Source organism: Rutidosis leptorrhynchoides, chromosome 4 (assembly GCF_046630445.1).
Source record: "Rutidosis leptorrhynchoides isolate AG116_Rl617_1_P2 chromosome 4, CSIRO_AGI_Rlap_v1, whole genome shotgun sequence".
NCBI classification, from domain to species: Eukaryota; Viridiplantae; Streptophyta; class Magnoliopsida; order Asterales; family Asteraceae; genus Rutidosis; species Rutidosis leptorrhynchoides.
In genome coordinates this window covers 501,300,089-501,311,591 of record NC_092336.1, presented here as the reverse complement: position 1 = coordinate 501,311,591, position 11,503 = coordinate 501,300,089, and the positions used below count along the sequence as shown (strand labels likewise).

General features: G+C 34.4%; 1 protein-coding gene across 1 annotated transcript; it reads right to left on the bottom strand.

Moving 5' to 3' along the window:
* Window positions 1-938: 938 nt before the first annotated feature.
* LOC139839545 (jasmonoyl--L-amino acid synthetase JAR4-like) lies at window positions 939-10,465 on the bottom strand. Its single transcript, XM_071829627.1, has 4 exons — window positions 10,182-10,465; window positions 10,004-10,105; window positions 7,795-8,838; window positions 939-1,278 (listed from the first exon to the last, which is right to left on the bottom strand). Exons 1-4 carry the CDS (start codon window positions 10,463-10,465, stop codon window positions 939-941), a joined length of 1,770 nt encoding a protein of 589 aa, XP_071685728.1.
* Between the last annotated feature and the right edge of the window lie 1,038 nt (window positions 10,466-11,503).

Genomic DNA, 11,503 nt, shown 5'->3' with positions numbered 1-11,503 from the left:
CTAGTTAGACTAATTACCAAATTAGGACTTTGGAGTCACTTCGATAATAAGTTTGATTGTGATAGTTTAACTATATTTGCCCGTTAAGTGAAATTAATAGTTTTCATTACTCCGTATAATGGGTGTATTTTGTATAATTAGTTGTAGTCGTTGTAAACTTGGAGATAAACTTAAACTGATAATTAGAAAATTGAAAGCTAGCTTGAGCTTTTTTGTTACAAGTTTTTAGCATAACTAATTGAAATTTAAATATGTACTCTGCGGTAAATATTCATTTGAATCCTTAATTTTGTCTGAGATCTTACAATTACATGTGATTGGATATTTACAATCAAATGTGATTGTCTCGCATTTTTAATCCTAATCAATCATATGTGATTGTCCCACGTTTTTAATCCTAACCATTGATTATAATGATCCAATAAATGAGATTTATCTCCTGATTTTCAAACAATTAATGATACAAATGAATATTTCCCACTCCATAATATGTAAATTGATAAAGAAAAACAAATGATACAACACTAAAAATAGATATAGTGAAGCAAGTTAGGTAGTTCATATATATAATTGTGGTGAAATTTCTTAATATTAAGGGAGTGTGTCCGGAGAATGTTTGGATTGTACATTACGATATTGTGATGTGATTGCTGGGTCTCGAAATAATAATTATCAATCAAGAATTTTTAATAAGAGAGACTTGTTTCCCTACAAAAATAAAAACGGTGTGATTAGATTTCTATCAAATATTTTTATTAAAATGTTCACCTGAAGTTTAAACTTAAATATTCAACCAAACAAGGGAAAAAAGTTGGAATTCTGCAACAACCCAAAAGCTTAGAAGGTAAATTTTAAAAGGATCAATCAGACAAACTTTATTCATAACTTATCCGGCCATTAGTTTCAAGCCCAGATGATCATAACATAACAAAACAAACTTAACCATAAGCTGTACTAAGGTAACTCTTAACAACATTGTTGCATAGTATCTGAAACACACTCTGGTTAGCCGCACCCACACATCTCGGTGTCTTGTACTGGTTCAAAACAGACCCTTGTTGGACCGAATAATCCAACATCTTTTGAAAGGTGCCCCTCGAAAGAACTCGAAGCTCAAGTGGTCCAATCGCAAAACACTTTCGCGAGGTCACGTAGCCTGCATCAACAAAAGATGTGTCTAAACAGTTGCAACATTCTTTCAACAACTCATCGCTTGCTTCCCCACTAACTTCCCAAAAGATCACGTAATGACCGGGCTCTGACACGAGATCGATGTGGCTAGTTGTTAGAAATTTAGTGTAATTGAGGGATTTAATCTATACTTGTAAATGGGTTAGGAGGTACGGAGTGTACACCCATTAAGTGATAGATTGCCCGGACCCGAAAATGGTTTTCCATTATCACAAATTTGAGTGATTACGGAAGTATTATTCTTGCACTAGGTGGAAATAAAACAAACAACTTTATGAAAAGGATTTAATCAGATTTCCTTGATTTGGTTGTTGGAAATAAAACAAACAACTTTATGAAAAGGATTTAATCAGATTTCCTTGATTTGGTTGTTGGAAATAAAACAAACAACTTTATATAAAGGATTTGTTTTAGATTTGAAAACGATTTCCTTGATTTGGATGTTTGAAATAAAACAAACAACTTTATGTAAAGGATTTGTTTTAGATTTGAAAACGATTTCCTTGATTTGGATGTTTGAAATAAAACAAACAACTTTATGTAAAGGATTTGTTTTAGATTTAAAAACGATTTCCTTGATTTGGATGTTTGAAATAAAACAAACAACTTTATGTAAAGGATTTGTTTTAGATTTGAAAACGATTTCCTTGATTTGGATGTTTGAAATAAAACAAACAACTTTATGTAAATGATTTGTTTTAGATTTGAAAACGATTTCCTTGATTAGGATGTTTGAAATAAAACAAACAACTTTATGTAAAGGATTTGTTTTAGATTTGAAAACGAAATTAGTTAGTGAAACATCTCCATCGTGGAATAATACTTGTTTTTGGGTGCCTATAAATAGAGACTATCATTTATGAGAATAAGATATACGAAAAACACCTTAATACTCTTATGCAAAAGAGTTCTTGTTTACTGCCAATAACAAGAACTAATCTCTGTCTTATCCCAAAGTGATATTCGTGTAACCCAGGCAATAAGGGTCGAATAATTACTTTCGGAAAGTGATACCACGATTCAGTGATTTATCCGGCTATCGATTATTTTACCCTACACGAAATCTCAATAAAACCTCCAACAATCGAAAGTAATTATTCGTTATAATCGATGGCGGCTACGATGAAACACATGACGGCGAATTTCTCCAAACTTGATAAGTTTGAGGGAATTGATTTTAGGAGATGGCAAAAGAAGATGCACTTCTTTCTGAGCAGCATGAGTGTGGTGTACGTACTCAGCACACCAATTCCTGAAGATCATGGTGATGATGCCACTATTGAACAAATTCGGAAAAGGTGCAAGTGGGAGAACGATGACTACATCGCTAGAGGTTTAATCCTCAATGGTATGGCTGATCCCTTTTTGATATTTACCTAAATGTTGAATCTTCTAAAGAACTATGGGACTGTTTAGAAACCAAGTATATGTCTGAGGATGCTTCTAGTAAAAAGTTCCTTGTTAGTAATTTTAATAATTACAAGATGGTCGATTCTAGACCGGTCTTGGAACAATACAATGAGCTCATTCGTATACTTGGTCAATTCACACAACATAAGATGAACATGGATGAGTCTATTCAAGTCTCAAGCATAATTGATAAACTACCTCCATCTTGGAAAGAATTTAAACATTCTTTGAAACATAAGAAGGAGGAGTTAACTCTTGTTGAGTTGGGTAGTCATCTGCGTATTGAGGAATCCCTCAGGTTGCAGGATAATGACAAGCCAAAGAGCAACGAAGTTGCTGGTACGTCTGTTGTCAATATGGTGGAACATAAAAACTTCACTAGTAATAATGACAAAAAGGGCAAACGTAAACATCGAGGTTATAACAAGGCTAATCCGAACAAGAAGTCTAAATTGACTTGTTGGAAGTGTGGTAAAACTGGACACATAAAAAAGGATTGCAAGGTTATTTTTGGTAATAATAATGCCAAAGGATCTAGCACAAGCGGTTCGGGAAATGGTTTAAACAACCACAACTCGAAAGGTCAGAATATATTTAATAATTCAAATAAGAATTATTATGTTTCATATATATCTGAGGCTTATTTTGTGCAGGATGATGATGTCGCGTGGTGGGTTGACTCGGGAGCCACCACCCATGTATGCAAGGATAGATTTTGGTTCAAGACTTACGAGTCCGTGACTGATGGATCAATTCTTCATATGGGAAATGAGTCAACAGCCTCTGTTCATGGACGTGGAAGTGTGGATTTGTGTTTTAGTTCTGGAAAAACTATTTGTTTGTTTGATGTTTTGCATGTACCACAAATAAGAAAAAATTTAGTTTCCAGTAGTGTGTTAAATTGTTGTGGTTATAAACAAGTGATTGAATCTGATAAGTTTGTTTTGTCAAAACATGGTATGTTTGTTGGTTTTGGTTATTTATGCAATAGAATGTTTAGACTTAACATTAATCACTTGAATGTTAATTTTGCTTTTATATCTACTTCTAGCATAAATAATTCTACACTTTGGCATGCTAGACTAGGACATATACACTTTAAAAGAATGCAAGATATGTCTAAAGATGGATTAATACCGGTTTTTGACATGAACAATGAAAAGTGTAAAACGTGTATGTTAACAAAGATCACTAAGAAACCATTTCAAAATGTACATCGTGATACTGAAATTTTGGAATTAATACATAGTGATTTATGTGATTTGCATGCTACTCCTACTTTAGGAAACAAGAAATATTTTGTGACTTTTATTGATGATGCTTCTAGATTTTGCTATGTTTATTTGTTACATACTAAGGATGAAGCATTAGATAAATTTAAAATATTTAAAACTGAAGTAGAATTACAACAAAAGGCTTTGATTAAAAGACTTAGAACAGATAGGGGAGGTGAATACATTGACCAATCGTATTTCCAATCCGTTGGTATTATCCATGAGACCACAGCTCCTTATACTCCACAACAAAATGGTATATCTGAAAGGAAGAATAGGGTCCTTAAGGAAATGGTTAATTCCATGTTATCCTATTCGGGTTTAAGTGAAGGATTTTGGGGGGAAGCTATGTTAACAGCTTGTTATTTGCTTAATAGAGTTCCTAACAAAAGAAACAAGATTACACCTTATGAACTTTGGAATAAAAGGAAACCTAACTTGAATTATCTTCGTGTATGGGGTTGTAGGGCGGTTGTAAGACTGCCTGATCCCAAAAAGAAAAGTTTAGGTGAAAGAGGTATAGATTGCATTTTTATTGGATATGTTGAACATTCCAAGGCATATAGGTTCTATGTAATAGAGCCTAATGAATTTGTCTCAATCAATTCTGTGATTGATTCAAGGGATGCAATCTTTGATGAAAATCGATTTTCATCTATACCTAGACCAAAGGATATGATTCCAAGTAACAATGGAATCAATAAGGATTGTAATGATGAAGTCTCTGAAAAGGCTGTTGATCAGTCACTTGAGCTTCGGAAAAGCAAAAGAGAAAGGAAACCTAAATCATTCGGACCAGATTTTCAACTATACTTAGTTGAAGGTTCTAGGGATGATGTTTCTACCCAATATTCATATTGTTTCAATGTTGATGATGATCCTAAAACATATGATGAAGCAATGAGGTCTCAGGATGTTGCATTCTGGAAAGAGGCAATTAATGATGAGATGGATTCCATCATGGGCAATAACACTTGGGTGTTAGCTGATCTACCTCCCGGTTGCAAACCTTTGGGTTGCAAATGGATCTTCAAAAAGAAGATGAAGGTGGATGGAACTATTGAAAAGTTCAAGGCAAGGTTAGTCATTCAAGGCTTTAGACAAAAGTCTGGAATTGACTATTTTGATACTTATGCTCCTGTGGCACGTATCACTACCATTAGACTGCTGATTGCTTTGGCTACAATTCACAATCTGGTTATTCACCAGATGGATGTGAAGACAGCATTCTTGAATGGTGATTTGGATGAGGAGGTTTATATGAACCAACCTCAGGGCTTTGTCATGCCAGGAAATGAAAGCAAGGTGTGCAAACTTGTGAAGTCCTTATATGGTTTGAAACAAGCACCTAAGCAATGGCATCAGAAGTTTGATGAAGTAGTTTTATCTAGTGGTTTTAGATTGAACCAAGCAGATAAATGTGTGTATAGCAAATTTGATGATTCTGGTAAAGGAGTTATAATTTGTCTATATGTTGATGACATGTTAATCTTTGGGACTGACCAAAGTCAAGTTGATTTAACAAAAGAATTTTTGTCATCAAAGTTCTCCATGAAAGATATGGGGGAGGCTGACGTTATCCTTGGTATTAGGATCAAACGTGAAAGCAAAGGAATTTCAATTTCTCAATCTCATTATATTGAGAAGGTGTTGAGAAAGTTTAATTGCTTTGAATGTACTCCTGTGAGTACACCTGTTGATCCAAGTGAGAAGCTTATGCCTAACCAAGGTAAAGCTGTATCACAACTTGAGTATTCTCAGGTGATTGGCTGTTTGATGTACGCCATGACATGTACAAGGCCAGATATTGCTTTTGCTGTGGGAAAACTGAGTAGATATACTAGTAATCCTAGTACTCATCACTGGCAAGCAATTAGGCGGGTACTGAAGTATTTAAAGAAAACTATGGCATATAGTTTATCTTACAGTGGATTTCCTTCTGTAATAGAAGGATATTCTGATGCGAGTTGGATAACCAATATTGAAGATCATTCTTCAACGAGTGGTTGGGTGTTCTTGCTTGGGGGAGGTGCTATTTCATGGGCTTCTAAAAAGCAGACATGTATTACCAACTCAACGATGGAATCTGAGTTTGTTGCTTTAGCTGCTGCTGGTAAAGAAGCAGAATGGCTTAGAAACTTGATCCATGAGATACCATTATGGCCTAAACCTATAGCACCCATGTCTATCCATTGTGATAGTGCTGCGACATTGGCAAAAGCTTATAGCCAGATGTACAATGGAAAGTCTAGACACTTAGGTGTCAGACATAGTATGATTCGTGAACTCATCATGAATGGGGTGATTTCTATAGTGTTCGTAAGGTCACAACAGAATTTAGCTGATCACTTGACGAAGGGATTGGCAAGAGACTTGGTTGACAAGTCTGCTGTGGGGATGGGTTTAAAGTCCACATAAATTTCTAATTATAAGATACCCAATTCCCTTCTGATGAAAATTAGAAGTTGAATTCAATGCGGAAGGCTTATACTTAGAAATTTGGAGTACATAAATTTTATATCATCCCAAGGTAAGGTATGTACTCGGACCTGCTGAAGGTCAGGTTGAAGTCTAGCTTCTTAATAGTTCATTTGAAAAAGTGCAAGAGCAGGTGCATGACTGAAGTGAACTACCTATGTGAATGTGAAGTTTTGCCGCTTCAACAAAGCTTGGACTTTTAGCTTTGGATACATTCATGAAAGGATATGGACACATGGCTTGTAAAGTGTCAGGATAGCTTTAGAGTATTTGAAAACTTATGTGTATGTTATTTTCAGTTATTCAAAATGGGTTGAAGGGTTCAATTCTTAGAACACCCTGATTCTCGAATATTTGGAATGTGTAATGTACTAAGGTGAAAATTCAATCTTCAAGATATTTTCATTTATGCATGAGTTTTTGTTTTAATTTGTTTAATTCTCATGAAACGAATTGCACTAAATTGGGGAGGATTGTTAGAAATTTAGTGTAATTGAGGGATTTAATCTATACTTGTAAATGGGTTAGGAGGTACGGAGTGTACACCCATTAAGTGATAGATTGCCCGGACCCGAAAATGGTTTTCCATTATCACAAATTTGAGTGATTACGGAAGTATTATTCTTGCACTAGGTGGAAATAAAACAAACAACTTTATGAAAAGGATTTAATCAGATTTCCTTGATTTGGTTGTTGGAAATAAAACAAACAACTTTATGAAAAGGATTTAATCAGATTTCCTTGATTTGGTTGTTGGAAATAAAACAAACAACTTTATATAAAGGATTTGTTTTAGATTTGAAAACGATTTCCTTGATTTGGATGTTTGAAATAAAACAAACAACTTTATGTAAAGGATTTGTTTTAGATTTGAAAACGATTTCCTTGATTTGGATGTTTGAAATAAAACAAACAACTTTATGTAAAGGATTTGTTTTAGATTTAAAAACGATTTCCTTGATTTGGATGTTTGAAATAAAACAAACAACTTTATGTAAAGGATTTGTTTTAGATTTGAAAACGATTTCCTTGATTTGGATGTTTGAAATAAAACAAACAACTTTATGTAAATGATTTGTTTTAGATTTGAAAACGATTTCCTTGATTAGGATGTTTGAAATAAAACAAACAACTTTATGTAAAGGATTTGTTTTAGATTTGAAAACGAAATTAGTTAGTGAAACATCTCCATCGTGGAATAATACTTGTTTTTGGGTGCCTATAAATAGAGACTATCATTTATGAGAATAAGATATACGAAAAACACCTTAATACTCTTATGCAAAAGAGTTCTTGTTTACTGCCAATAACAAGAACTAATCTCTGTCTTATCCCAAAGTGATATTCGTGTAACCCAGGCAATAAGGGTCGAATAATTACTTTCGGAAAGTGATACCACGATTCAGTGATTTATCCGGCTATCGATTATTTTACCCTACACGAAATCTCAATAAAACCTCCAACACTAGTAAAATCAATTAGCTCGAGTTTTTCATTAGTTAAGAGCTTAGCTGCCGTTTCAACTGATAACTGCAAATCTTTCTCAGTGTTTTTATCAATGTTGATGGTTGGCATCAAGTTTCTTCTGCAAATAAACTGAAACATCGGGGTCGAGTTATAAAATCCCGTTATTCTAACCAAATCCCCAAGGCGATAACGGTAAAAACCCGCATAATTAGTAATTACAACCTCGTATTCTTCACCGATTTTGACGTCAGTCAAGCCCACTGTTTTAGGCTCGTTCTGGGTCGAATCAACCTCAGAATTATCAGGGTCAACGATTTCACTAACGGGTATAAACTCGTAATAACCTACATTAGGAAGTATGGCGAAACTGGTAGTTTCGGGTGGTGACAACGGGTTAACATTTACACCAATCCATCCTTCAGATGACCCATAATCGCCACTTTGTAAAGGTATGTCTCGAGCATAGTGTCTGAGTTTGACCAAATATGGTTCCATTGATCCTGTCATGATCCCGTAAATGTACTTTGTGTTAGGAAAGATTTCGGGGATCAAACCATGCCAATCGATTAATCCCGAGCATTTTTTATGAATTTTGTCAGCTAATTCAGGGTTCGGTTTTAAAATGTTGGCCATTGCGGTTCGGATAGATGGAACCGTGATACGGGGGGATAAGACTCCGGTTCGTAAGTCGTTACAGAGTTCTTCCCAGACTTGTTCAAAAGTCCTAAAGGAATGCACAATGCTATGTGCAAAAGAAGAAGATATAACTTGAATTTCTTCATGAAAAATGAGTCCACAAAGGAGATGACAGTATAAAGATTGGTGATAATCGGGCCCAAAAACGACTTCATCTGGGCTGCAAGCTGGGGTTTGTAAGGCTTTCATTGTTTTCTTGAACTCTGGGCTACGGCACACATTTGTAGACGCAGTTGCTGCTATCACACCACCTTTCGTTGTGAACTGCTTGCTACTATACAGAAAGTTCAAAGCTTTCCCGTTTTTGGCAATCGGAAACACCCTGAATCCAAAAGGAGAAAATAATACTCTTAGCCGAACTTCGGAAAACCCGATTTTTTCGACCCGTTTGGACTCGTAAAAAAAAATGACCCATTTGGACCCAAATCCGTTTGAGTTTGACCCAAACTAGACCCGATTGGGTTCAACCTGTTTAAAAACTGACCTATTTGGGTTTGAACCGTTTGGACACAAACCCGTCCAGGTTCGCCCCAAACCCGACCCACCCCGATTGCCAGGTATAGACCGAAGCAACACACATAATGTTTTGCACTAAATTTTCTTTTTGTCTTTTCAGTTATCCATGGTGAAACGATCATAATAATTGATGGAGGAGCTACAAAGTAGTAACACTTGCGAAACTAGAGTGGGGCAGGGGGCGCCACCACCCAGTGGATCTGAAATTTTTAAGCCAAGAATTTTGGATTTTTTTTATTTTGCCCCTAACCCAAAAGCCCATGACCCAAAAGCCTCCATATTTTGCTCACAACCCAAAAGCCCAGGACCCAAAAGGTTGTATATTCATGGAAGAACGGAAGAAAAAAAGTTGCAGTGAATGCGAACGCTCTTAAAAAAAAATTCGGCACGGGTGAAAAAGTTCATTTTTTCGCCATTGAGTAGTAAGTATGAAGTTGTATATATGAAATTTGATTATTAACTTACTTTCAATGAATCAAAGCACATGATATTATTCAATTGTTGTTTTAGGATTGTTTAAGTTCCGATGATCATTTAGAAAACACGGATCCTAATACTCCAAAATTATACGGAGTATATCACTACAACCAATATTGTATTTTTAACACTTTTTGAATGCGATTTTCACGCCTAAAAATGTGAATATACGTTAGAACGTGAAAAAATATGACGTCAAAAACTTTGAATGTGAAAATATATGGTGTCAAAATTTTTTAGTGTTATTACCTGTTTGATACGTTTAAGTGTCACTTGTTTTTCCTTTTTGACGATTTCAATTTTCAAGAATTTTTTGACACTTATAGGTGTTAAAAACATGTCAAGTAATTCACGCTTTAAAACGTCAAAAATGAAACTTTTTTTGTATTGTATACACCATTGAACATGTGTACATGACATTGTTGGAGAGTCCATAAAAGTCAACCATACCAAAGTCAACGACATCAATATTTGTTCAACATTAATATACTTACCTGTTTCTAAAGGCAAAAGAAGTCTGTAAAACTTGCATGGTAAATTCAGTCACTTTCTCATTGTAAGGTACAAACTTGCGCTTCCCTTGAGCAGTTCCAGAGCTGCAAACACGAGTGTAACAATAAGTAAAATGACCAAAGTACCCCTGCAACCAAGACTCGACTAACGAATACATACCTTAATGAAAAGTTGGTAATCGGCTTTCGGGTAAGGACCGGGTAGGGTGCACCATCGGCGATTTTTTGAATATACGGCTCAAGATCTTTGTGGGTAACAAGTGGGACGCGAGATGTGTAGGTTTCAAGATCGGTTGTAGCATCCACATTCAAGTTTTTCAAGTATTCTGCTTCACTATTTTCTTTCAAGATTTGTTTAAGAGTTTCAATGTGGATCCTTTTGGCATCTTTGGTCAAAGCTTCAAATTCTTGAATCACTTCTTCACTATTAAATTCTTTCTCCATTGTGTTGATATATCTTGCAATATATATACCAATTGCAACAAGTTTACTGATATATAACTAAAAAATCAATACTCTTTAAATAAATGTAACTTGGACTAGCTTCCTAACTAGAAACAAACTGTTTGTTCATGGCCAATGCAAAGGATGGAAGAAAACAAGGGCCGTGATATTCATGTGTGTTTGACTTAAAGTCAACGAGACATAGACTCCTAACATGCTGTTCAAAAAAAAAAAAAAAAAAATTTTTGACAGGTTTTACCAAGGCATGATAAATCAATGAAATTAAACTTCCAATTCTTTATAAGGATAGATGAACAATTTTTTATGTATTTGACTAGTAGTCAAATTGTCAAAGTTGTAATCAAATAACACTAAAAAAAATTCCCAAAAAACAAAAGAAAGTTTGTTGTCTATGTAGACTTGACTATCAGTGCAACTTCATAAAATCAAGATTTCTTAATAAAAAGAATAAGTTAATTTCCATTCAGGTACAAAATTTTTTAAAGCGGCCTATTTGATTATTTGGTGACTGTTTTCGACCTTTCTCGCAACCCATAATATACTTTGTATGTTATAAGGGTGTTGGTAACGTATGCCTATGGTATACGTTTATGCGTATTATATGAACTAGAAATTTCATTGAAATCATAATTTGTTATTAATAATGCATAAAATGGTAATCAATAGACTGGTTTAATGAGTATTAAATATAAATCTTAACATTAAGTAAAAATTTCGTGTTTATTAAATGCGCCTTAACATATGACAGAATATTAACTAAAATAAATAGTACGGAGTACATAATAAATAAATGTAATACAGTGATATAAATGGACATCAAATTAACTTCTAAATTTTTGTCTAACACAGATATCATATACCTACATATATAATGATCATAAAGTTGGACATAACATATATATAGAGCAGAGGGATTCAACAAACAAATTCACAATTCAATATGAATAATTAATTAATAACTTAATAATTTATATATAAAACTGCAGATAAAATACTTAAACGAAATATGCTAAACAC

What these genes read in the sequence shown, in the direction of transcription:
- LOC139839545 (XM_071829627.1), bottom strand. Translation starts at nt 10,465, where the DNA reads ATGGAGAAAGAATTTAATAGTGAAGAAGTGATTCAAGAATTTGAAGCT. An exon ending in ATTACCAACTTTTCATTAAG is followed by an intron (nt 10,106 to 10,181) that starts GTATGTATTCGT and finishes TCGTGTTTGCAG; the next exon opens with CTCTGGAACTGCTCAAGGGA. An exon ending in TCTTTTGCCTTTAGAAACAG is followed by an intron (nt 8,839 to 10,003) that starts GTAAGTATATTA and finishes TTTTGGATTCAG; the next exon opens with GGTGTTTCCGATTGCCAAAA.